General features: G+C 42.4%; 2 protein-coding genes across 5 annotated transcripts; both read left to right on the forward strand.

The window, feature by feature from the left end:
• The first annotated feature begins 1,940 nt into the window (after positions 1-1,940).
• Positions 1,941-26,448, forward strand: LOC147270303 (protein NLRC3-like). Of its 4 annotated transcripts, XM_086224004.1 has the most exons (11): positions 1,941-2,010; positions 3,028-3,262; positions 3,403-3,513; positions 3,691-3,769; positions 3,871-4,066; positions 4,248-6,045; positions 20,793-20,966; positions 22,424-22,597; positions 24,120-24,293; positions 25,489-25,662; positions 26,107-26,448. In XM_086224004.1, the coding sequence occupies exons 2-11, from the start codon at positions 3,042-3,044 to the stop codon at positions 26,111-26,113; spliced, it is 3,108 nt and encodes a 1,035-aa protein (XP_086080130.1). In that variant the 5' UTR covers positions 1,941-2,010; positions 3,028-3,041; the 3' UTR covers positions 26,114-26,448. The 4 variants fall into 4 exon arrangements, with proteins under 4 accessions (XP_086080130.1, XP_086080963.1, XP_086081777.1 ...); XM_086224837.1 differs by lacking the exons at positions 20,793-20,966; positions 22,424-22,597; XM_086226490.1 differs by lacking the exons at positions 1,941-2,010; positions 3,028-3,262 and having other exon boundaries at positions 3,428-3,513; positions 3,691-3,722.
• LOC147270304 (uncharacterized) lies at positions 6,053-11,366 on the forward strand. Its single transcript, XM_086179346.1, has 2 exons — positions 6,053-9,571; positions 9,647-11,366. The coding sequence occupies exons 1-2, from the start codon at positions 9,261-9,263 to the stop codon at positions 9,651-9,653; spliced, it is 318 nt and encodes a 105-aa protein (XP_086035472.1). The 5' UTR covers positions 6,053-9,260; the 3' UTR covers positions 9,654-11,366.
• Positions 26,449-27,360: the final 912 nt, after the last annotated feature.

Genomic DNA, 27,360 nt, shown 5'->3' on the forward strand with positions numbered 1-27,360 from the left:
TCAAGGATTCCCCTGAAATTCAAGGCCCTGAGTGGGAAAGTATTTACAAACCTGGTAACTTAAACAACAAACCAGTCAAACCACAACTACCAGTTTAAACTTCAGACTAAGAGGTTCATGTTCATGGTCGACTTCCAAAACTTGACTTCAGAATTCTTTGAACTCAAACTTCCTCCGTGTGTGTGTGTGTGTGTGTGTGTGTGTGTGTGTGTGTGTGTGTGTGTGTGTGTGTGTGTGTGTTGTATTGGATTTGAAGGATGTCAAAGAATAGAAAACTGCCTCACCACCAGAGGGCAGTAGAACATCAACCATAGAGGCTCCCACTGAGGAATGAACACCACCACCAGCAGACGGCTCTCCCTCTCTGACAGCATTTAAAGCAGGTTTCCTGGAGTGACTGGTCTGATCAGTCACTCCAGCTTCCAGTAAACCATTCAGTTGAAAATACCAGCAAGTCCCATAAACCTCCTGAACATAGAGAGGGAAACATCCCTCAGAATAAGGACACACAATAAAAACCAAAGAAATGCTTGGGTCCGGTCCCCCCTGACTGAGGACACCTGAGCAGACCTGACTCAGGCTGACCAGGTTGTGTTTGTTCATGTTTAGTGTTGGTGAGTGTGTGTCCTTGTGTGTTTGTGAGTGTTCATATGTGTGGTGTGACTGAGCTTCATCCAGGAGTGTGGCTGAGAGGAGCAGAGAGAGAGCAGTGCTGTGTGACAGGAACTAAACTCCACGTTCCAGTACACAGAGCTTGATGGGCTCTGTTGGTCCTCTAGCAGTCAGACCTGGGTTCAACACTGCTGCAGTTCTACATCTGGACCACGTTTTGTTCAAGTCTAATTCATGTTTCCCCTTCACAAAAAACTGGTCATGCATTTGTTTTAAATCAAAGAATTCTTGTACTTTATTCCATCAATGTGAACCCTTTGTTCATGGAAACTGTTTCATCTAGCAAATCTATAACCTGCACTTCTTCTGAAGATCTTGTGTCGCTCCATGTTGGAGTTCCAAAGTTGGAGGTAAGAGTGAGGGTGTGAGAGGAGGGCTGGACGGGTGAGGAGGGAGAGGTTGAAGTGGATAAAAGGCCAGGCTGCAGCACAGATAGAGGAGTTGTTGTTGCCCAGTTCTGATGGAGGAGTCAGAGTGAAAGGAGGGATAGGAACCTGAAGGAGTGAAAGGAGAGGTGTGTATGACTGAAGGGGAAACGCCTCCTGGCTCCTCCAGCTGTGATTGGTGGGAATGGTCAGTGGGCGTGACTAAGGTGTGTGTGGGTATTGTAGTACAGTTGACTAATAGCTTGGCAACCGGCCCAGAAGATACACAGACACAGAAAGTTAAAAATAGTCCCCCCGTGCTCACCTGGACTCCTGCACAGACGTTCATGTTTTTCCTCTTGTCTTTTATTCCAAGTGCCAATAGAAGAACAGGTTAAAGGTGCAACTTGTAAAATGAGTATCGTATCAACCGTCCTAATCGGGGCGAAGAACCCTGAGCTTTTAAAAGAAAGGTTAGAAATTTCTGAAAAGTGGGAGAAGCGAACCAAAGGGACGACCCCAGCATGGCCCAAGGGTGGCACCTCTGATGTGTAAAGACTTCAGTCAGATAACAACATGAATAATATTGATGGCAGTTCAGGTCTGAATGGGGGAGCAGGAGGAAAACTGGGAGATGATGATGAGACCCTGGACAGAGACAAGCTGCAGCTGTTCAAAGACGTCTCTCAGTGAATCCTGGAAGAACTTGATGTGACCTCATGAAGGTCTGGAAGTGTTGAAGCACTCAACTGCTGCTGCTGCTGGGATCCATCTGATCTGGAGCCATCATAGAGGCAGGCAGCACCATCTAGTGGAGAGATGGGACAACTGCCTGTAACTGTTTTCTGCCTGTGGCCAGACTGGTTTTCAGGTTGTTCTCGTTGACTTGTAGTTATGAGGAAGCGACGCCAGATCAAATGACCATAAACACCTGGACTGAGGAGGGAGAAGGAGCAGCATCTCTCTGATCGAGGTATGAAGGCCATGATTGATGGACATGTCTGTCCATGTCGGTCACCTGTTTGTCTTGAACCGCTAACTGAATTAAAGGAGGGGGAAGAAGGAGGGAAGAAAAGAACCATTGAACGAGTGTGCAGGTTGAGTTCAGGTGAGTTCAGCAGGTGAGAACCCCCCAGACCAACAGGATCCCTCTGACTGAGTCGGCTCCCTGCTTGAGTGTCCAGCTGAACCGTCTCCATCAGGACGTGTGAAGGTGGGATTCTAGCTGGTTCACAACGAGCGTCAGCGGGAACGTTCACAGCAAACCAGCAGCGCTTGGTTTCTCATGTTGCGTCATCAGGGAAGAATGCAGGGAGAGTCTGAACGGGTCCAACCGGATCTTAACATGCCAGACTTCACACTGGAGTTGAGGGACAGCCGCTGTGTGTCAGCCAGACATGAAAGAGGGTCCTGACCACAGCATCATTCAGTGTTGCTGTTTGAGGTCCTGGAGGAGGAGCAGCTGCTAGAAAAGCCTGAGTTTATGATTCTGAGCTGTTGGAGGAGTGAAGCTGAGACTCAAACCTGGAATCTGATCAGAACCATCAGAGTTTCCTGATGCTTTGATCAACATTCCGAGTAGGAATGTTGGACTGAGATCTTTCCAAAGTCAGAGCTGCTGGTTCCTTCACCTGCACTCGCTGCTTCATGGAGATTCTGTTCTCCATCAGAAGGTGATGACACCAACAGTCTGATAGTCAGGTTGTCATGGTGATAGCTTCATTTGTCAGACTTTGATGTTGGATCTGATAACAGCTCTTTCAGTTCAGAGCAACTCAACCAGACAAAGTTCAACTGTCCTGCTGGAGTCCAGAGGTTCAGGTCTTCTTGCTGCTATCAGATGACTTCCGTCCTCCAGACAGAGAAGAATGAATGTCTCTCCACCATGTTTCTGAAGAGGAGAAGGATTTGAACTTGGAGGAGTCACAAGTTTGGGTCCTGAGATGTGAAGCTTGTTGATAAATGAAGGTGTTGTTGTGTTTGTGTGAAGGTTTGAACTCTGATATGAATCAGAGTGAGGACCTAGAGGAGGGAGCCCCTCCCCAGAAAACCAGGCTGGACTCTACTGGTCCTGGAGCTGGACCTGGACCTGGACCTGGACCTGGAGCTGAACCTGGACCTGGCCCTGGACCTGGACCTGGACCCAGCTGTGTGTCCTTCAGAAGCAACAACTCTATGTATCGGCCGATTTATTTCAAAGATGGTCAACAGTCTTCTGGTCAGAGGTGAGCTCTGAGGACTGAAACTCATTTTTCTCAGGCATTTTTTTTATCGTCATCATTAAAACGTTTGACCTTCAACATTTTCCTGTTTTCCTGGATGATTTTTCCTGATCGTCAGCATTGATCAGTGTTGTTTCCATCAGGTTCTCTCAGAGGAGACCAGACCCCCCTGAACCCAGCTGTGTGTCCATGAAGAGTGATTGGTCTATGGGTCATCCTATAGAGTTCAAAGGTGGACTGGAGTCTGATCCCAGGTGAGAATGTAAACTGTCTGTTCTGATACGATCTCTTCCACTCAAGAGCAGGGGGCTGTGGGCAGGTCTGGGACCAGCCACAGACCCCCCATCTCTGCTGGGTCCAGGTCCCTGCTACCATGAAGGTCCCTGGTGTTCCTTTACTATTGGTTCTTTGACTTCATCTTGTCTCCACAGACTTGATCAGCAGAACTCAGATGGTCTCAGTGGTGAGTCCATCCAGCAACACCCAGCACACCTGGACTCCATCTTTATGGTCCGTGAGGGTTCAGTCACTCACTGGAGACAAGCAGGTTTTCAGTCACATGACCTGTTGTTGCCTCCACTCGTTTCACTCTGACATTTATTCTGTTCCAGCTGCTGGAGGAGAAGATTGTTGACTTTGTGAAGAAGGAGCTGAAGAGAGTCCGGAGGGTTCTGAGTCCAGATGAACCAGAGGAGTGGTTGGATGATGAGGAGGAGCAGAGGAGGAGCAGAGAGGCGTTCATGAAGATCACACTGGACTTCCTCAAGAGAATGAATCAGGAGCAGCTGGCTGACCGTCTGCTCATCAGTAAGATGATTTGAACAGCTTTAAAGCTGGAGTGCATCATGTTTTGATCCAAATGAAGGTTCCTCACATTCAAGCCCTCGTCAAACCAGTTCCAGCTTCCTTCCTGCAGCACCCAGATATATCAGGACCAGGACGAGTCCCAGTCTTCACCCTTGACTCCATTTGTTCTTTGTTCATTCAGGAGGAACTTCTGCAGCCTGCCGACGTCAACTGAAGTCCAACCTGCAGAAGAAGTTTGAGTGTGTGTTTGAGGGGGTCGCTAAAGCAGGAAACCCAAGCCTTCTGAATCAGATCTACACAGAGCTCCACATCACCGAGGGAGGGGCTGCAGAGGTCAATGAGGAACACGAGGTCAGACAGATTGAGGCAGCATCCAGGAAACCAGCTGCACGAGAAACAACCATCAGACTAGAAGACCTCTTTAGAGCCTCAGCTGGAAGAGAGACAGCAGTCAGGACCGTGCTGACAAAGGGAGTGGCTGGCATCGGGAAGACGGTCCTAACACACAAGTTGACTCTGGACTGGGCTGAAGGCAGAACCAACCGGCACATAGACTTCATGTTCCCGTTCACCTTCAGAGAGCTGAATGTGCTGAAGCAGAGGAACTTCAGTTTGGTGGAACTTGTTCATCTCTTCTTCTCTGAAATCAAAGAAGCAGGAATCAGCAGGTTGGAAGAGTTCCAGGTTGCATTGATCTTTGACGGTCTGGACGAGTGTCGACTCCCTCTGGACTTCCATAACAACCGGACCCTGACTGATGCTACCGAGTCCACCTCAGTGGACGTGCTGCTGACAAACCTCATCAGAGGGACGCTGCTTCCCTCCGCTCACCTCTTGATGACCACACGACCTGCAGCAGCCAATCAGATCCCTGCTGAGTGTGTTGACATGGTGACGGAGGTCAGAGGGTTCACTGACCCCCAGAAGGAGGAATACTTCAGGAAGAGATTCAGAGATGAGGAGCAGGCTGAGACCATGGTCTCCCACATCAAGAGGTCCCGAAGCCTCCACATCATGTGTCACATCCCCGTCTTCTGCTGGATCACTGTGACCGTCCTGGAGGACCTGTTGACCACCAGACTGAGAGGAGAGCTGCCCAAGACCCTGACTGAGATGTACATCCACTTCCTGGTGGTTCAGGCCAAAGTCAAGAAGGTCAAATATGATGGAGGAGCTGAGACGGATCCACACTGGACTCCAGAGAGCAAGAGGATGATGGAGGCTCTGGGAAAACTGGCTTTTGATCAGCTGCAGAGAGGCAACCTGATCTTCTATGAATGCGACCTGACAGAGTGTGGCATCGACATCAGAGCAGCCTCTGTGTACTCAGGAGTGTTCACTCAGATCTTCAGAGAGGAGAGAGGACTGTACCAGGACCGGGTGTTCTGCTTTGTCCATCTGAGTGTTCAGGAGTTTCTGGCTGCTCTTCATGTCCATCTGACCTTCATCAACTCTGGAGTCAATCTGCTGACAGAGGAACAAACATTCTGGAGGTCACGAGTCTTCAGAAAGAAACCTGAACTAAAACACCTGCACCAGAGAGCTGTGGACCATGCCTTGAAGAGTCCCAATGGACACCTGGACTTGTTCCTCCGCTTCCTCCTGGGTCTCTCACTGCAGACCAATCAGACTCTCCTGCAAGGTTTGGTGTCACAGACAGGAAGAAGCTCAGAGACCAAACAGGAAATAGTTAAGTTCATCAAGGGGAAGATGAATGAGGATCTGTCTCCAGAGAGAAGCATCAACCTGATCCACTGTCTGAATGAACTGAACGATGGTTCTCTGGTGGAGGAGATCCAGCGTCTGCTGGGATCAGGACGTCTGTCCTCAGCTAAACTGTCTCCAGCTCAGTGGTCGGCTCTGGTCTTCATCTTACTGTCCTCAGAAGATCTGGACGTGTTTGACCTGAGGAAATATTCAGCTTCAGAGGAGGCTCTTCTGAGGCTGCTGCCAGTGGTCGAAGCTTCAACTGCAGCTCGGTAGGTGGATGAAGTCCTGGATGTGTGAGGAGACTTTTACCAGTTGAACTTCATACGTGAGGAACACCTCTGGTTCTCATCCTCCACCCTCTCATGGTCTGAGTCTCTGTGGGAAGTTGGAGCAGGATAGAACAGGAATGAACAGAGACCAGAATGTGGTGGAACAGGGAGGACATTTGGCCGATGTCCCGTCCAAAGAGTTTGGTCAGAATGATGAGAGCAGAACATCCTGAGCTGGACTACTAGATATTTCTTCTAGTTTAACAAGCTCTCCTCCACATGAAGGGAAGGCATTCATGAGGGCTGAAGTTCAATCATGATGTCCATGTTCTGTTTCTCCAACAACTGATCAGAAGAGTCTTTTTGTTCTGATCTCATCAGATGTTCTTCTGGTTTTACTTTGTTCTTCTCCTCCTTTTCCTCTGGTGGATGCTTGATAAATTCCCTCCAGAGCCTATTTTTCTTCTTAAAGTCTTTCTCCAAACCCTTTGTTCACCTTGGTTCCCTCCTCTTTAGGAACTTGTCTAAACTCCCTCAACAGACAACGTCGGTCAACAAGAGTCCAAAATGGCTATAAAACCTCATCCTAGGATTCCCTGCTGTCCTCTCCAGAAACTTCCTGTCAATCAGGACTCTCAGGTTCTGCTCTGAGCCTTCATTGCCTCTGGTGATTTGTTCCATCCAAACTGTTCCTCTGTCTGTTTGTTCTGAGTTTGAAGTTCTTCTTCATCTCTGCCACTGTAAACAGGCAAACGGTGGCTCCCACCAGCCACTAACAGTTGACTTTCCTCTGTCCATCAATCACATTGATAGAAAGATTGTCAATCAGTGCTGCTATGTTCTCTCAGGTTCTCTTAGGTTCTACAACGATTGGATAGAAACTCCACTAAACATGAAGGAACAAATTCTGCAGTTTTGAATGATCAACAGATTTCACCAAATCCAACAAACCAAACTCTCACTTTATCCTGATGCTCTTCACGTCATCCTGGAAGTGGATGAAACTGATCGACGCGTGACCCGGCGCTCTAGAAACACAACTAACTAATATGGTTCTGCATCTGTCAGCCTCAATTTCAGAGGTCACACATCCATCAGCTTCTCAGTAACCATGGTGATCTGATCAAGAACCTGGCATTGAAGAGCAACAGCCCCCTCTCTCTCTGACCCTGGTTGGACTAAACCTTTCAGAGCCTCTCCTCCATGCTGCAGCTCATTATTATCATTCAGCCAAGGCTCCAAAGTTGCTGCTCACTAAATCTCTGCTGAAACTGATGACACTCTCTTTGATTGAGGAGAAGTTGCTGCAGAGCCTCCTGCTGGTGAAGTGAAGGACTGAAAACTGCTCCATTTGACTCCAGAACTGAACTCCTCTTCAGAATAACAGTCACAGTTCAAGCTGATGTTCTGGTGGAAGTGGATCTCTGATCAGTGACATTTTCTAACTCCTAAATTGTTGGATCTTGACAGCAGAAGACTTCCAAAGTGTGGATTCACTCATTTTCTTCCAGTTTTCCCAGATTTATCTCTCCCAAACTGAGGTTGCTGATATTTCACAGCACAACTCCATTGACAGTGGGACATCTCCTCACTCCTCCTCCTCTCCTCCTCAACATTAAACATTGTCATGAATGTTGATCAAGATCTTCCAGGTCTCTGACCACTGTCACTTTTACCTGCTCAGGTGAGCGTTCAGTCTGATCAGGACTCTCCAGCTCCTCTCCACCAGTCCTGAATTCTCTTCCTCTTTGTCAGGATTCTGTCTCAGTCTCAGTTTGTCTTTGTGAGAGGCTCTTCTGCATGGACACCTGGACTCTTTGCTCCTCAGCTTCATGTTTTCTGCTCACAAATGGAGCGATGATGCTGAGCCTGTTGTTGTGTCTCTGGTTTGGTGGACGAGCAGCGATCTGATCCCTGTTCATAGGAACCTCTCTGTTGTTGAAGAACTCCCTGACTCCCTGCTCAAGTGACTGCAGTTCACCTCTGGGTGCGTCCTCACCCTGCTGGTCAGCAGCTGTGAGGCAGCAGAGGTGCGGTGGCTGGTCTCAGGTCCAGACATCACCAAGTCCTCGTCCTTGTTTGTTGCTCCAAATCTTCCCCTCTCTTTTCAGTCTCTTCTCTTCTCTGGTCTTCTTCTTTGATGGCAGCCTTCAGGTGCTGCTCTTCATCAGTCTAATCTAGTTGGTCCCTCTGTTGCTGGCAACCTGACGTCGATCCTCTGACTTGAAGTTCAGAGACTTTTGAACTTCCTCCTCGTCTTCTGCTGGTTTATTAGCAGTGTTTTCTTTGGTTCATTCTGAATGGACTTGGAGAGAAAAAAGAAAACAACTTTCCTGAGAGACTCCAGCTCATCCAATATGGCCGCTGTGACATCACATTGTAGCACACGTCATCAAAAGAGACCAAAAATAGTAGAAATCAATCAGACAAGTTTTTTTTTTTTAACCTGTCCTGTTCAGCAGCAGCATCCATGTTTCTGGTGCGTTGTTGGACTGAAGCAGTTCTACTCTGCTAAGGAGGAACCTGATAAACTCCTCCTATCACCATCTGTGTTGAACTTTATTAGGAATGGTATTGGTTCATTGATGAAGCTACCGGACTGAGGCTCAGGAGAGGACAGGAAGAGAGAGCAGGGACAGGACAGGGAGGACAAGGGGGGGGGGGACAAAAACAACAACAGCAATAGCAGAAAAAAAACAAAAACCAAACAAACAAACAAAGAAAAAGTAACAACAACAACAGAGAGGAGAAAAGAAAAAAAAAGGAAAAAACATTGGTTGCAGAATTTCCAGTGCAGGTTTACCATTTGGTTTAATATAATTTTTAGATAAATGTCTGAGTGTGTGATTATGGGTCAGTTGTGCACCGCATGCGTTTATGTGTGTATACGTGTGTGTATGTGTATGTGTGTGTGCAACAGTTTGTCTTGGATGCTGTGCGTAGCTGGCTGTAGCTGATGTGGGGGGCCAGGACATCACACCCCCAGTCCAGGATAGCAGGCAGGTCAGGAACAAGCCACCAGAGCACCCAGAAACCCCCAGGACACAGGGAGCCCCAGGCCACCCCTCCCCCAGGAAACAGCCACAGGCCAAACCCATGCCAGGACCCGTAGGAAAGCATAGGAGCAGCAAACCCCACCCAGAAGCAACCCACAGAGAGACGGGGCAGAGAGAGGACCCCGGTCCCACCGGGCACCCCCCCCCCCCCCCCACAGCATGAGCAGAGCCCAGGGGCACAGGGCCCCTCTGGCCCGAGACCCGACCAGAGCCCCCCAAGAGGTCCGCCAGCGGCGAGGCCGACACCCACCCACACCCCACACCCAGGCGGGGCAGCCACAGCCCACCACAACGACCAGGCCCACCGCCCCCGAATGGAGCTACCCCCCCCAACCCCCGATCCCCATCCCCTCCACCCATCCCCTGTTCTCCCCCTCCCCCCAGAGCAGGCGGGCTTCAGGCTATAGGGCACCACCAGCCAGCCAGCCGGGAACCCCCACTCCCCTGAGAGGCCCAGCCCACCCGCCAGGGTGAGCTGAAGGCACGCACGCCCAGGACCGCCACCCCCGAACAAAACAATCATACTCTCATCTTCCTCCATACAGGGGCTGAGTACTCCATAGAAGCTGATACGGTCCAGGGCACCTCAGACTTAGTGAAACCGCCAGCGAGCGATCCACCACACAACAGCAGGGCCCGTGACCAACCCCAGCCCAACCACCATGCTGGGAAGAGGACCAGCCTCCCCCACAAAGAGCCCCGGCCAGGCCCCCAGGCCTGCAATCGTGCAGTTAGCAAAGGAGGCAGCACTGGACCCACTCCCTGCCCCAGCTGCCCCCCCATCCCAACATGGTGCAGGGTGCGTGTTGTGCGTAGGAATGTAGATGTGATGATGTGGATGACTAGAATGTAGTTAAAATTGGCGGAGGCACCCAGGGCATGGGAGCCCCGCCGGTTGCAGACGGCAGAGTCTCCCAGTACATCCTGATGCACTCCCCCAAGCCCTAAATGTCTACGATGTGATTAAAATTGGGGGGTCCAGCCCCTCAAGGCCTAGTGACACAAAAGATGTGATGTGATGGGACAGAGAGGCGATGAGAGGAGCTGAGGAATGGGCCAGACCTGCAGGGGGCCAACTTCCAGACCGGCCCCGCTGACCACCCAGTCATCACTGCAACCAGCCGACAGGGAGTCTAGCCTACCTGGTCCAGGGGTCTGATTGGAGCACCAAGGGGCACTGTCCGGAGATCCGGGCAGAGGGCCCACCACCGCGCAGTGCGAGGGCAGACTCCAGCTCCAGCTGTGACATCACATTGTAGCACACGTCACGCCAGTTGAGGCTTCCTGTTCTTGTAAAGCTGGAAACTCCCTCAGAATCAGACCAGTGGGTTCAAACTAGTTCACATTGTTAAAGTGATGCTTCACCTAAAAAGTGGATTCTGCTGGTCAAGAACTCACCAACAGGAGTCGTGAGCTCTCAGAGAGGTTCTCCTCCTGCATGACTTGTGTGGGACTGCAGAATGCAGGAGGATCCGGCCACGTCTCTTTAGCTTGAAGCTACTTTACTTTATTTATATCCATATGGCACTTTTCAGACAGAAACTGCAACACAAAGTGCTTCACAGAAATAAAAGAAAAACATTAAATACAATATAAAGCCACCGAGACCGCCCGACCCGGACAGACGGGTACACTCCACATATAATGCAGAGCCCCCCGGCTCTCTGGGCCTGGACGATCCCAAGCATGACGCCCCTGCGGGCGGACCAGACACACCTCCCAGTGTGGAGGGCCCCCACCAGGAAACACTGGAGCTAAAAACTAAAAGACTAAAAACTAAAAGACTAAAAGAAGGTAGAATAGGAAAGAACAGAAATTACAATCATATTAAAGTATCAGAATGACATAGAATATATATATATATACATATATACTTTTATATATATATATATATATGAAATCTAAAAGTTTAAGAGCTAATTGAAAAGTTGAATAAAAAAATTAAAAGATAAAATATAGTGATAAAATTAAAGGATACAAGAGACTGCATCAGTTAAATCAGTTCAAAGCGAAGCTAAAAAGGTGAGTCTTGAGCCTGATAACGACAGCTACCAACCGCTAAACTGTCCAGAAACTTCTGATTCCAAACTCTCCAGGTCATCGTCTTCTTGTCCAGGCGCATATTTTTGAGTACTTGAAAGTCAAAAGCACTCATTGGGTGATGTATCGCTTTAAAGATGAACACGAAAGAATTAAAATCAATCACTGAGCAGAGAATAAGAACAGATTTCATCATTGATGAGTTGGTGTTGACGCCATGTTTGCTCATGTTTCCATTTCTTCTTCAGGCTGGAGACGTGTGAGCTCTCAGAGAGAAGTTGTTCAGTTCTGTCTTCAGTTCTCAGCTCTCAGTCCTCCAGTCTGAGACAACTGGACCTGAGCCTGAACCTGCTGCAGGATTCAGGAGTGGAGCTGCTGTCTGCTGGACTGGAGGATCCCCACTGTCACCTGGAAACTCTCAGGTCAGAGTCCAGCTCTCATCTTAGCAGGCCTCCACTCCACCCTCTCCTGGTGGGATATATATATATATAGATATATAGATATATATAGATATAGATTTAGATATAGACATAGATATATAGATATATAGATATATAGACATATATATATATATATATATATATATATATAGATATAGATAGATATATATATAGATATATATATATATAAAGATATATAGATATATATAGATATATATAGATAGATATAGATATAGATATAGATATATATAGATATATGTGTGGAGTGGAGATATATATATATATATATATATATACACACACACACACATATGTACATATTATGGCATGCCGTTAAGGAAATTAATCTTTGAATATATTGAGTGAACCTCTGAATATATTGAATGAAACTCTGAATATATTGAATGAAACTCTGAATATATATACGAAACTCTGAATACATATACGAAACTCTGAATATATATACGAAACTCTGAATATATGGAATGAAACTTTGAATATATGGAATGAAACTTTGAATATATATATCCAAAACTCTGAATATATTGAATGAAACTCTGAATATATTGAATGAAACTCTGAATATATATATGAAACTCTGAATATATATATATTGAATGAAACTCTGAATATATTGAATGAAACTCTGAATATATTGAATGAAACTCTGAATATATATATGAAACTCTGAATATATTGAATAAAACTTTGAATATATGGAATGAAACTTTGAATATATATATATATATATATATATATATATATATATATATATATATATATATATATATAATGAATCCTGAATATATGGATTGAAACTCTGAATATATGGAATGAAACTCTGAATATATTGAATGAAACTCTGAATATATATACGAAACTCTGAATATATATACGAAACTCTGAATATATGGAATGAAACTTTGAATATATGGAATGAAACTTTGAATATATATATCCAAAACTCTGAATATATTGAATGAAATTCTGAATATATATATGAAACTCTGAATATATATATACGAAACTCTGAATATATATATGAAACTCTGAATATATTGAATGAAACTCTGAATATATTGAATGAAACTCTGAATATATATATGAAACTCTGAATATATGTATGAAACTCTGAATATATTGAATGAAACTCTGAATATATTGAATGAAACTCTGAATATATATATGAAACTCTGAATATATATATGAAACTCTGAATATATATATGAAACTCTGAATATATTGAATAAAACTTTGAATATATGGAATGAAACTTTGAATATATATATATATATGTATATATATATATATATATATATATATATTTTCATTCCATATATTCAGAGTTTCATATATATATATTCAGAGTTTCATTCCATATATTCAGATTTTCATTCCATAAATTCAGATTTTCATTCAATATATTCAGAGTTTCATTCCATATATTCAGATTTTCATTCCATATATTCAGATTTTCATTCAATATATTCAGATTTTCATTCCATATATTCAGAGTTTCGTTCAATATATTCAGATTTTCATTCCATATATTCAGATTTTCATTCCATATATTCAGAGTTTCATATATATATATATTCAGAGTTTCATTCCATATATTCAGATTTTCATTCCATATATTCAGATTTTCATTCCATATATTCAGAGTTTCATTCCATAAATTCAGATTTTCATTCAATATATTCAGAGTTTCATTCCATATATTCAGATTTTCATTCCATATATTCAGATTTTCATTCAGTATATTCAGATTTACATTCCATATATTCAGATTTTCATTCCATATATTCAGATTTTCATTCCATATATTCAGATTTTCATTCAATATATTCAGATTTTCATTCCATATATTCAGAGTTTCATTCAATATATTCAGATTTTCATTCCATATATTCAGATTTTCATTCCATATATTCAGAGTTTCATATATATATATTCAGATTTTCATTCCATATATTCAGATTTTCATTCCATATATTCAGAGTTTCATATATATATATTCAGAGTTTCATTCCATATATTCAGATTTTCATTCCATATATTCAGATTTTCATTCCATATATTCAGAGTTTCATATATATATATTCAGAGCTTCATTCCATATATTCAGATTTTCATTCCATAAATTCAGATTTTCATTCAATATATTCAGAGTTTCATTCCATATATTCAGATTTTCATTCCATATATTCAGATTTTCATTCAGTATATTCAGATTTACATTCCATATATTCAGATTTTCATTCCATATATTCAGATTTACATTCCATATATTCAGATTTTCATTCCATATATTCAGAGTTTCATATATATATATTCAGAGTTTCATTCCATATATTCAGATTTTCATTCAATATATTCAGAGTTTAATATATATATATTCAGATTTTCATTCCATATATTCAGAGTTTCATTCCATATATTCAGATTTTCATTCCATATATTCAGAGTTTCATTCCATATATTCAGATTTTCATTCCATATATTCAGATTTTCATTCCATATATTCAGATTTTCATTCCATATATTCAGAGTTTCATTCAATATATTCAAGGTTTCGGCAAATCTCATTTGCATTTGTCTGTCTGTCCACAGTCCGCTGTGTGAGTAACGAGTCCAAAGCTGACAATGTGTTGCCGATCATCAAATATGTTCAGTACTAAACTTACGTTCAGCCTGCATTGGTCTATGAATGTGGGCGATTCTTACTGTATATGAACAATATATGAAGAGCTACCCTTTCAGTTCACGAAATCCCTGCAGCCGCAGCAGCTTCTCCAGTCCCGGAGAAGTGCCGCGTCAGAGCGCAGTGCCATTACGCATGGCCGATCACTGTTTTACCTTCATTGAACCACCTGAAAACTATATCGAGCTAACCATACAGATCTAAATACGATCACTGTTTAACCTTCATTGAACCACCTGAAAACTATATCGAGCTAACCATACAGATCTAAATACGATCACTGTTTTACCTTCATTGAACCACCTGAAAACTATATCAAGCGAACCATACAGATCTAAATACGTTCACTGTTTTACCTTCATTGAACCACCTGAAAACTATATCAAGCTAACCATACAGATCTAAATACGATCACTGTTTTACCTTCATTGAACCACCTGAAAACTATATCAAGCGAACCATACAGATCTAAATACGATCACTGTTTTACCTTCATTGAACCACCTGAAAACTATATCAAGCTAACCATACAGATCTAAATACGATCACTGTTTTACCTTCATTGAACCACCTGAAAACTATATCAAGCGAACCATACAGATCTAAATACGTTCACTGTTTTACCTTCATTGAACCACCTGAAAACTATATCAAGCGAACCATACAGATCTAAATACGATCACTGTTTTACCTTCATTGAACCACCTGAAAACTATATCAAGCGAACCATACAGATCTAAATACGATCACTGTTTAACCTTCATTGAACCACCTGAAAACTATATCGAGCGAACCATACAGATCTAAATACGATCACTGTTTTACCTTCATTGAACCACCTGAAAACTATATCAAGTGAACCATACAGATCTAAATACGTTCACTGTTTTACCTTCATTGAACCACCTGAAAACTATATCAAGCGAACCATACAGATCTAAATACGTTCACTGTTTTACCTTCATTGAACCACCTGAAAACTATATCAAGCGAACCATACAGATCTAAATACGATCACTGTTTTACCTTCATTGAACCACCTGAAAACTATATCAAGCGAACCATACAGATCTAAATACGATCACTGTTTTACCTTCATTGAACCACCTGAAAACTATATCGAGCGAACCATACAGATCTAAATACGATCACTGTTTTACCTTCATTGAACCACCTGAAAACTATATCAAGCGAACCATACAGATCTAAATACGATCACTGTTTTACCTTCATTGAACCACCTGAAAACTATATCCAGCGAACCATACAGATCTAAATACGATCACTGTTTAACCTTCATTGAACCACCTGAAAACTATATCGAGCTAACCATACAGATCTAAATACGATCACTGTTTAACCTTCATTGAACCACCTGAAAACTATATCGAGCGAACCATACAGATCTAGATACGATCACTGTTTTACCTTCATTGAACCACCTGAAAACTATATCAAGCGAACCATACAGATCTAAATACGATCACTGTTTTACCTTCATTGAACCACCTGAAAACTATATCAAGCTAACCATACAGATCTAAATACGATCACTGTTTTACCTTCATTGAACCACCTGAAAACTATATCAAGCGAACCATACAGATCTAAATACGTTCACTGTTTTACCTTCATTGAACCACCTGAAAACTATATCAAGCGAACCATACAGATCTAAATACGATCACTGTTTTACCTTCATTGAACCACCTGAAAACTATATCAAGCGAACCATACAGATCTAAATACGATCACTGTTTTACCTTCATTGAACCACCTGAAAACTATATCGAGCGAACCATACAGATCTAAATACGATCACTGTTTTACCTTCATTGAACCACCTGAAAACTATATCAAGCGAACCATACAGATCTAAATACGTTCACTGTTTTACCTTCATTGAACCACCTGAAAACTATATCAAGCGAACCATACAGATCTAAATACGTTCACTGTTTTACCTTCATTGAACCACCTGAAAACTATATCAAGCGAACCATACAGATCTAAATACGATCACTGTTTTACCTTCATTGAACCACCTGAAAACTATATCAAGCGAACCATACAGATCTAAATACGATCACTGTTTTACCTTCACTGAACCACCTGAAAACTATATCGAGCGAACCATACAGATCTAAATACGATCACTGTTTTACCTTCATTGAACCACCTGAAAACTATATCAAGCGAACCATACAGATCTAAATACGTTCACTGTTTTACCTTCATTGAACCACCTGAAAACTATATCCAGCGAACCATACAGATCTAAATACGATCACTGTTTAACCTTCATTGAACCACCTGAAAACTATATCGAGCTAACCATACAGATCTAAATACGATCACTGTTTAACCTTCATTGAACCACCTGAAAACTATATCGAGCGAACCGTACAGATCTAGATACGATCACTGTTTTACCTTCATTGAACCACCTGAAAACTATATCAAGCGAACCATACAGATCTAAATACGATCACTGTTTAACCTTCATTGAACCACCTGAAAACTATATCGAGCGAACCATACAGATCTAAATACGATCACTGTTTTACCTTCATTGAACCACCTGAAAACTATATCAAGCTAACCATACAGATCTAAATACGATCACTGTTTTACCTTCATTGAACCTCCTGAAAACTATATTAAGCGAACCATACAGATCTAAATACGATCACTGTTTTACCTTCATTGAACCACCTTAAAAACTATATCGAGCGAACCATACAGATCTAAATACGATCACTGTTTAACCTTCATTGAACCACCTGAAAACTATATCGAGCTAACCATACAGATCTAAATACGATCACTGTTTAACCTTCATTGAACCACCTGAAAACTATATCAAGCGAACCATACAGATCTAAATACGGACCTCTACACACAGCAGAGTGTTCCCTTAATAGTTCTGCTTTTTTATGAAGGAAAAACATGGCCGCCCGCAGGCACTGCCGTGAAGTCTGACGTCAGTCGAGTTTCATATATATATATTCAGAGTTTAACTCCATCTATTCAGGATTCATTATATATATTCAAAGTTTCATTCAATATATTCAAAGTTTCATTCCATATATTCAGGGTTTCATTCAATATATTCAGAGTTTCACTCCATATATTCAGGATTCATTATATATATTCAAAGTTTCATTCAATATATTCAAAGTTTCATTCAACATATTCAAAGTTTCATTCCATATATTCAGGGTTTCATTCAATATATTCAGAGTTTCACTCCATATATTCAGGATTCATTATATATATTCAAAGTTTCATTCAATATATTCAAAGTTTCATTCCATATATTCAAAGTTTCATTCAATATATTCAAAATTTCATTCCATATATTCAGGGTTTCATTCAATATATTCAGAGTTTCACTCCATTTTTTCAGGATTCATTATATATATTCAAAGTTTCATTCTATATATTCAAAGTTTCATTCAATATATTCAAAGTTTCATTCAATAGATTCAAAGTTTCATTCCATATATTCAGGGTTTCATTCAATATATTCAGAGTTTCACTCCATATATTCAGGATTCATTATATATATTCAAAGTTTCATTATATATATTCAAAGTTTCATTCAATATATTCAAAGTTTCATTCAATATATTCAAAATTTCATTCCATATATTCAGGGTTTCATTCAATATATTCAGAGTTTCACTCCATATATTCAGGATTCATTATATATATTCAAAGTTTCATTCAATATATTCAGAGTTTCATTCCATATATTCAGGGTTTCATTCAATATATTCAGAGTTTCACTCCATATATTCAGGATTCATTATATATATGTTCAGAGTTTTGTATATATATTCAGAGTTTCATTCAATATATTCAGAGTTTTGTATATATATTCAGAGTTTCATTCCATATATTCAGATTTTCATTCCATATATTCAGATTTTCATTCAATATATTCAGAGTTTCATGTATATATATTCAGTTTCATTCAATATATTCAAAGTTTCATTCCATATACTCAGGGTTTCATTCAACATATTCAGAGTTTCACTCCATATATTCAGGATTCATGATATATATTCAAAGTTTCATTCAATATATTCAAAGTTTCATTCAACATATTCAAAGTTTCATTCCATATATTCAGGGTTTCATTCAATATATTCAGAGTTTCACTCCATATATTCAGGATTCATTATATATATTCAAAGTTTCATTCAATATATTCAAAGTTTCATTCAATATATTCAAAGTTTCATTCAATATATTCAAAGTTTCATTCCATATATTCAGGGTTTCATTCAATATATTCAGAGTTTCACTCCATATATTCAGGATTCATTATATATATTCAAAGTTTCATTCAATATATTCAGGGTTTCATTCAATATATTCAGGGTTTCATTCAATATATTCAGAGTTTCACTCCATATTTTGAGGATTCATTATAGATATATTCAGAGTTTTGTATATATATTCAGAGTTTCATTCAATATATTCAGAGTTTTGTATATATATTCAGAGTTTCATATATATATTCAGAGTTTATTTCAATATATTCAGAGTTTCGTATATATATTCAGAGTTTCGTATATATATTCAGAGTTTCATTCAATATATTCAGAGGTTCACTCAATATATTCAAAGATTAATTTCCTGAACGGCATGTATATATATGTGTATATATATATATATATATATATATATATATATATATATATATTTTTTTTTTTTTTTTTTTTTTAGATATTAATACAATGTAGAAACCATTTAGAGTCAAATGCTTCAAGGAGCAACTTCCAACCAGTAAAGCCTGTCAATGGTGACTGGTGTCTTTACTGGTGTCTCTTTAGATGGTCAGGCTCAGACTGGACCAGCAGCTGGGAGTCTGAAGCTCAAGGGGCCTCACCAGAGGTTTTAGTGGGCACTTTAGAGCAGCGACTAAACTCCTCGGAGGAGCTGAGGGGCTGCACTGGTTCATCCACTGAAGACCAGTAGACATGCTGGTGGAGACCAGGAAGTGCTTGAACAACAAGCCCACAACAGGACCATCAATGTGCACACTGGAAGACAACCAGTGGAGAGACTTAGAACCATGAAATGTGGCTCTGCTTCTGGTTCTGCTCAGGACTGGGACTGCCCAGTTCTGACTGATGACACGGATCCTAAAGGTCAAAGGTCAACTTTACTGTGACATCATCATCCATCACTGAAGGCCTCTTAGTGACATCTTCAGGATCAATGATGACTTCATTTTCCCACCATGACATTTCAATGTTCTATCAAAGTTCTTGAAGGTTTCCTATCAACCTGTTTAAATATGCAAATGTATAATGTATATATATATATATATGTATATATATATATATATATATATATATATATATATACACACACACACGTATATATATATGTGTATATATATACACGTATATATACATATATACGTATATATGTATGTATATATACATATATACGTATATATGTATGTATATATACATATATACGTATATATATACGTATATATGTATATTCATTTATTTATTAATACAATGTAGAAAGAAGGTTCCCTATCAACCTGTTTAAATATGCAAATGAGGCTTCAACTCCAAACGTCCACATATCAAAGCTGATCCTGAACCAGAGATGAGAACAGATTTCATCATTGATGAGTTGGTGTTGACGCCATGTTTGCTCATGTTTCCATTTCTTCTTCAGGCTGGTGAAGTGTAAGCTCTCAGAGAGAAGTTGTTCATTTCTGTCTTCAGTTCTCAGCTCTCAGTCCTCCAGTCTGAGACAACTGGACCTGAGCCTGAACCTGCTGCAGGATTCAGGAGTGGAGCTGCTGTCTGCTGGACTGGAGGATCCCCACTGTCACCTGGAAACTCTCAGGTCAGAGTCCAGCTCTCATCTTAGCAGGCCTCCACTCCACCCTCTCCTGGTGGGATATATATATATATATGGGTTAGGGTTAGGGTTAATGTATATATGTATATATATATATATATATATATATATATATATATATATATATATATATATATATATATATTTATGTTTATATTTATATATGTATGTATATATATATGTATATATACGTATATACATATATATGTATATATACATATATATGTATATATATACATATATACATATATACATATATATGTATATGTATGTATATATATGTATATATGTGTATATGTATATGTATATATATATGTATATGTATATATATGCGTATATGTATATATGTGTATATGTATATATATATGCGTATATGTATTTGTATATATATATGTATATATGTATATTATGTATATATATATATTCATTTTTTTATTAATACAATGTAGAAAGAAGGTTCCCTATCAACCTGTTTAAATATGCAAATGAGGCTTCAACTCCAAACGTCCACATATCAAAGCTGATCCTGAACCAGAGATGAGAACAGATTTCATCATTGATGAGTTGGTGTTGATGCCATGTTTGCTCATGTTTCCATTTCTTCTTCAGGCTGAGGGGCTGTGAGCTCTCAGAGAGCAGTTGTTCAGTTCTGTCTTCAGTTCTCAGCTCTCAGTCCTCCAGTCTGAGACAACTGGACCTGAGCTGGAACCTGCTGCAGGATTCAGGAGTGGAGCTGCTGTGTGCTGGACTGGAGGATCCCCACTGTCACCTGGAAACTCTCAGGTCAGTAGCAGAAACCTGCCTCCCCCACTGAGCGTCACCTGGATGGATCTTATGTGGTTGGAATGATTCACCTTAACAACGATTTGATTTGAATCACGATTCATGACTGCAGCTTTGATTCATTTAGAACGATTGGAGTCGATTCAATTCGGGGTCTCTAAAGTGATTCAGTCACTTTTTGCCAGACTTCAACTGAACTGTCCAACTGTGCCATGAATACCAGGCTACTAGAGAGTTCAGGGAGGAGTCCCAGATCTCTGCTGTTTGCTGTAGGGAATCAGGTTTAAAATAATGGACAGAAACAAGAACACAACAGTTCATGGCAAATGTCTACCTTTTGTTTGAATTATCAGTGCTTTGCATGTTGCAGCATCACAGCACAACAATAAAGTGCACCAAAGCTCTGTTCAGGTTCATGAGGGCGGTCCTGGCCGGCCCAGGTGTGGCGCCTCAGGAGGTGGTTGAACAGATCAGTGGTGTTGCCGTTGTGTTTTATTCCACATTTACTTTCTCCAAACAGCCACCGACTGATTGAAACCTCCTCCGTCTTTGTAAGAGACAAAGTGTTGACATAGACTCTCCAAAACGATGACAGGAAAATGTCTCTCTCTCCTCTGCGTGTCCATCAGAACGCCAGTTTGCTGAGCACAGATGGATGCATGTGAATGGTAGGGTTAGAAACTGGTTCATCGATCTCTGGATGAGTGGTTCCACACCTGGATCTGATAGTGGGAGAGAGACACAGAGAGCAGAGAATGAGTGGACACGGCAGCCAAACGTCCTGAAACGTGACCTGTGATTGAGACACAACCCCATGAGGTCATGTTGTCCTCAGAGCCGTCAGAAGAATCTCTCTCAGTGAGCTGTCACGTGATCAGACGGTGTCATAATACGCCGCCGTTCGCTCAGCGATGGTCTTTCTGCTTCAACAGAGGACATCAGCTGATCCTTCACTGGGGCCCAGGACTCATTGGTGGACAAACCACTGAGAGAATGTGGCCCCATGTGGACCAGACCACCTCTGAATGTGGTTCCGGTGATCAGATCTCAGGAAACATGGAGTGCTGGCACGCCTGCTATTAAGACTGACAGCAAGAGGAGAGAGAAGTCAATGATTCACTGTGAAGAAACAAGAGACTCTCAAACGTCTGTGAGCATGAAATCATGACAATTAATATCCCCAAGGTCAACTTGACTGTGACATCATCGTCCATCACTGACGGCCTCTTAGTGACATCTTCAGGATCAATGATGACTTCATTTTCCCACCATGACATTTCAATGTTCTATCAAAGTTCTTGAAGGTTCCCTATCAACCTGTTTAAATATGCAAATGAGGCTTCAACTCCAAACGTCCACATATCAAAGCTGATCCTGAACCAGAGATGAGAACAGATTTCATCATTGATGAGTTGGTGTTGACGCCATGTTTGCTCATGTTTCCATTTCTTCTTCAGGCTGGAGACGTGTGAGCTCTCAGAGAGAAGTTGTTCAGTTCTGTCTTCAGTTCTCAGCTCTCAGTCCTCCAGTCTGAGACAACTGGACCTGAGCCTGAACCTGCTGCAGGATTCAGGAGTGGAGCTGCTGTCTGCTGGACTGGAGGATCCCCACTGTCACCTGGAAACTCTCAGGTCAGAGTCCAGCTCTCATCTTAGCCGGCCTCCACTCCACCCTCTCCTGGTGGAGGTTTTCTCCAATCCAAACGTGTTTGTAGGAACATTTTCTGAGACGTTCCTTCAGTTGAAAAAGCTTCAGAGTTGCCAAGCTGATCAGAAGAGAGAATCAAAGCTACAGAACAAGAGACTGAAGCTGCAAGAAAGATCTCATCAGTGTGGTCGTCTGGAAGGGGGGCAGCATAGAGGACAAGGTGGAGGTCAGAGGGGTTCTGGCTCGGGGGGACAAAATGTCCTTGACCCTGTTCATCTGAGCCCTGATGCAGTGGTAGCGCCTCCTGGAGGACAACAGGTCAAACAGCTGGGAGCTGGGGGGGGGGGTGTAAGAATGAATGGACTGAGAGCTTAACTGCAGCAGAGGAAAAGCCTTCCTCCAGAGCTCCCCCTGGTGGTGAAAATGGCTCAGTGCAGAGTGAAGAGCTGTGGCTCTGGCATCCTCAGCTGATGTGAGACTTTCCATCATCTCAGACACAAATTCAAGCGTCTGAGTTCAAGCGGCGCTCTTTGAGTCAGGAATACTGTCACTGTCCTCCATGCTGCTGCTGCTGCAGCTGACAAAGATGGTTTCAGAGCTGAAGAGGCTTCACTCTGGTGCTGCTGGACAAGACTGAAGACGTTGATCTGATGTGTGGAAGAGACTCAGTTGAAGGAGTGATGATGACCTGGAATGAAAGGAAGCTGAATTGAAACTGGAGGGCAGACCTCCAGAGGGTGTGTGTGTGTGTGTGTGTGTGTGTGTGTGTGTGTGTGTGTGTGTGTGTGTGTGTGTGTGTGTGTGTGTGTGTGTGTGTGTGTGTGTGTGTGGAGCAGACATCCTCCCACTCATGATCAGACCAGTTCCATTCTCTCTGAATGGTGATCATTCCCGTCTTGTTTCATCGCTCAGAGGGAAAAATGTCAGTGTCAGGTTTTCCTGGTCTGGTGCCTCCTGCTGGAGACGAGAAAGACAACAAAGCAGAGATCAGAGCCATGAGACAAAGACACACCTGAGACCGATGGACGCATGAAAATAATGAATGGGAATAAAATAGAGGCAGATAGGAAATGATGGCAAAAGACAAAGAGAATTAAAATGGAGCAGTGAAATACAGGAAGATGAGGATCAAAGCTCTGGTGAAGAGAGAACAATGTTGAAGAATGAATGAAGGAAGAAAGACAGAACTAGAAACTGATTCAAAATGGAGTCAAACCATCAACCAGGAAGACATCAATTTAATTGAAAGCATATATATAAACATATATATTTATATATGTATATATATATATATATATATATATACGTATATATGTATATTCATTTATTTATTAATACAATGTAGAAAGAAGGTTCCCTATCAACCTGTTTAAATATGCAAATGAGGCATCAACTCCAAACGTCCACATATCAAAGCTGATCCTGAACCAGAGAATGAGAACAGATTTCATCATTGATGAGTTGGTGTTGACGCCATGTTTGCTCATGTTTCCATTTCTTCTTCAGGCTGGTGAAGTGTAAGCTCTCAGAGAGAAGTTGTTCAGTTCTGTCTTCAGTTCTCAGCTCTCAGTCCTCCAATCTGAGAGAACTGGACCTGAGCTGGAACCTGCTGCAGGATTCAGGAGTGGAGCTGCTGTCTGCTGGACTGGAGGATCCCCACTGTCACCTGGAAACTCTCAGGTCAGGCCAGCTCTCATCTTAGCAGGCCTCCACTCCACCCACAATTTCTTTACTTTGACTCAAACGTTCATGATGAACTGGTTAGATTTTGGGGTTCAAAGGTCATGTGACAACAAAACATGTCCTTAATGAAGAGATTTGAGCCGATGTTCAAGCCACATGAAGGTCAGTTTTATTCTGGAGGGTCGATCGTTGCCTGATCAGTGAGCAACCGGCCGTCTGACATTTGGAGGAATTTCAAACGCTCAGAAGTGTCGGTCAGCGTCGTCGTGATCTCCTACAGTGGAAGCAGAGCTACCAGCCCTTTCTCCAACCTCAGGTCACCTGACACTTATACAGTGATGAGCCACATCACGGAGGCAGGTTGGTTGCTATGGCAACAGCAGGAATGCCTGTCAACGACTGCTGTGAATCTGTTCTTTATAAATAGTCACCTTCCAAACCTCCCTCAGTGGTCACCATGTAGCAGTGGGACGTCACTCAAGAAGTGATGGTCAACTTCAGCTCGAGTGCCTGAGTCCAATGTCTTGTTTTCCTGACCTCCAGCCTGGATTTCCAGTTGTTTCCAGGCAGCAGCAGCGTTTGCTGCCGCCTCCATAAAAAGGCTTTGATGTGGGTGGGGACTCGTCACCATGGTAACACAGTGGAGGAGGAGCTTGTTCCTGTGGTTCATCCTTAACTATGAATGTGTGATAGATTCTATAGTAATGGAGAAAGAAGCGTTTTATCAGAGGGTAGTGAGAAGGTGAACTCCTGTCGTGAGTGACGGGACTCAACAACCTGCACGCTGTCATGACAGTGAAACAGCAGAAACCTCACTGATCAAAGCAGGTCACCAGAGAGAAGTCAGAACAAAGACTGGAGGAGGAAGTGTTCCATTTGTTGGTGAAGACCAGAGGAACTTGACAAAGCAGCTGCTGGTGTGGGAACCAGTGAGAGCAGATGGACAGAATCCAGCTGTTTGTCAACAGTTCCTCTGGAATATCCTGCTGGTAGTAGATTACTGAGGCCTGGTAGCTTTGTTCCTGAGGAAACTGTCACTGTGACGGTGCAGTTGGACCACAGCCTTTAGCCTGGCACTGCTAAAGCAACTATAAAAACCTCACTAACTTGGAGTGAAGACCATCAACATCTGAGAGGTTCAGGTTCCAGGATTTGGTAGAACAGTGAATTAACTCTGTTCTCTTAACTGCAGCCTTTTAGGTTGTGGGATCAGAGAGGAAGGTTTTACTTCTCTGGCCTCGGCTCTGAGCTCCAACCCCTCCCACCTGAGAGAGCTGCACCTGAGCCTCAATCATCCAGGAGGCCCAGGAGTGGAGCTGCTGTCTGCTGGACTGAAGGATCCTCACTGGAGGCTGGAGACTCTCAGGTAGGAACATAGAAGCAGAGCTTCAGAACAACACCGTAGGTTCTCCCCAGAACTTCCTCAGAATTGATTTATTCATATTTGCTTTGCTCTCTGGTGTTTGATGGGACTTCAGACCAACTGGAGGAGGCCCTCGGAGAGATGTTGGGCCCCAAAGTGTCATCAAAGTTTATCAGACATGATGGACAGTTTCACAAAATACTGATTATTTCTAGTTTGTTTCATTCATAACTGTTACAGTGAAATACTATAAACCAGCACATCTAAAGTTCACTGCAGTTTGTAAAGACAATGTCCCTGAAACGTGGGTGCAGAGGGACTTCCTGCAAGGTGGTGCCTGAGGCCTCCATCAGAACCTCCTGTGTCTTTAAACTGTCCAGCTAAGGTGAGCGTTTGCTTCCTGCTGAGGCTCATAACCACCACATCTTTTTGATGTCTTTCCTCCAGGCTCTAGACACCAGCCTGATGGACTTGAAGGTGCTTCACATGTGGAGTTTGTCTCCTGAAGGACCAGCTACTTGAGTGCGTCCTTGCTGGTCTCTCCCTGCCCAGAAAAGAAGTGTTGAGTTTCCCTGTGCAGCTCCTGAGCCCAACCAGCGGAGGTTGATTCCCTGAGGCTCAGTTCCCCAGACAGCTTCAAGATTCAGGCTTTCTCAGCTTTTCCAGATGAAGGTTGTTCCTGATTGTCTCATGTTTGTATTCCTGCTGACCCCTGACCCTGGTAACCCTCCTGATGAAGGTTGTTCCTGATTGTCTCTTGTTTGTATTCCTGCTGACCCCTGACCCTGGTAACCCTCCTGATGAAGGTTGTTCCTGATTGTCTCTTGTTTGTATTCCTGCTGACCCCTGACCCTGGTAACCCTCCTGATGAAGGTTGTTCCTGATTGTCTCATGTTTGTATTCCTGCTGACCCCTGACCCTGGTAACCCTCCTGATGAAGGTTGTTCCTGATTGTCTCATGTTTGTATTCCTGCTGACCCCAGACCCTGGTAACCCTCCTGATGAAGGTTGTTCCTGATTGTCTCTTGTTTGTATTCCTGCTGACCCCTGACCCTGGTAACCCTCCAGATGAAGGTTGTTCCTGATTGTCTCATGTTTGTATTCCTGCTGACCCCTGACCCTGGTAACCCTCCTGATGAAGGTTGTTCCTGATTCTCTCATGTTTGTATTCCTGCTGACCCCTGACCCTGGTAACCCTCCTGATGAAGGTTGTTCCTGATTGTCTCTTGTTTGTATTCCTGCTGACCCCTGACCCTGGTAACCCTCCTGATGAAGGTTGTTCCTGATTGTCTCTTGTTTGTATTCCTGCTGACCCCTGACCCTGGTAACCCTCCTGATGAAGGTTGTTCCTGATTGTCTCATGTTTGTATTCCTGCTGACCCCTGACCCTGGTAACCCTCCTGATGAAGGTTGTTCCTGATTGTCTCATGTTTGTATTCCTGCTGACCCCTGACCCTGGTAACCCTCCTGATGAAGGTTGTTCCTGATTGTCTCTTGTTTGTATTCCTGCTGACCCCTGACCCTGGTAACCCACCTGATGAAGGTTGTTCCTGATTGTCTCTTGTTTGTATTCCTGCTGAGCCCTGACCCTGGTAACCCTCCTGATGAAGGTTTCTGCTGCATTCAAAGAGAACTTCTTGACATGAACTTTTTTATAGACTTTACAACGACGTTAAAATGAAACAGATGTTTGATTCCCAA

The sequence above is a fragment of the Aulostomus chinensis genome, chromosome 1, assembly GCF_037954235.1.
Source record: "Aulostomus chinensis isolate RoL2024-O1b breed Wild chromosome 1, RoL_Achi_v1.0, whole genome shotgun sequence".
Lineage (NCBI taxonomy): Eukaryota > Metazoa > Chordata > Actinopteri > Syngnathiformes > Aulostomidae > Aulostomus > Aulostomus chinensis.

Bases quoted from the DNA above. Each gene is read 5' to 3' on its own strand.
- LOC147270303 (XM_086224004.1), top strand. From the start codon at position 3,042: ATGAATCAGAGTGAGGACCTAGAGGAGGGAGCCCCTCCCCAGAAAACC. The intron at 6,046-20,792 runs GTAGGTGGATGA...TTTCTTCTTCAG, and splicing joins GAAGCTTCAACTGCAGCTCG to GCTGAGGGGCTGTGAGCTCT. The intron at 24,294-25,488 runs GTCAGGCCAGCT...TCTTAACTGCAG, and splicing joins TGTCACCTGGAAACTCTCAG to CCTTTTAGGTTGTGGGATCA.
- LOC147270304 (XM_086179346.1), top strand. From the start codon at position 9,261: ATGAGCAGAGCCCAGGGGCACAGGGCCCCTCTGGCCCGAGACCCGACC.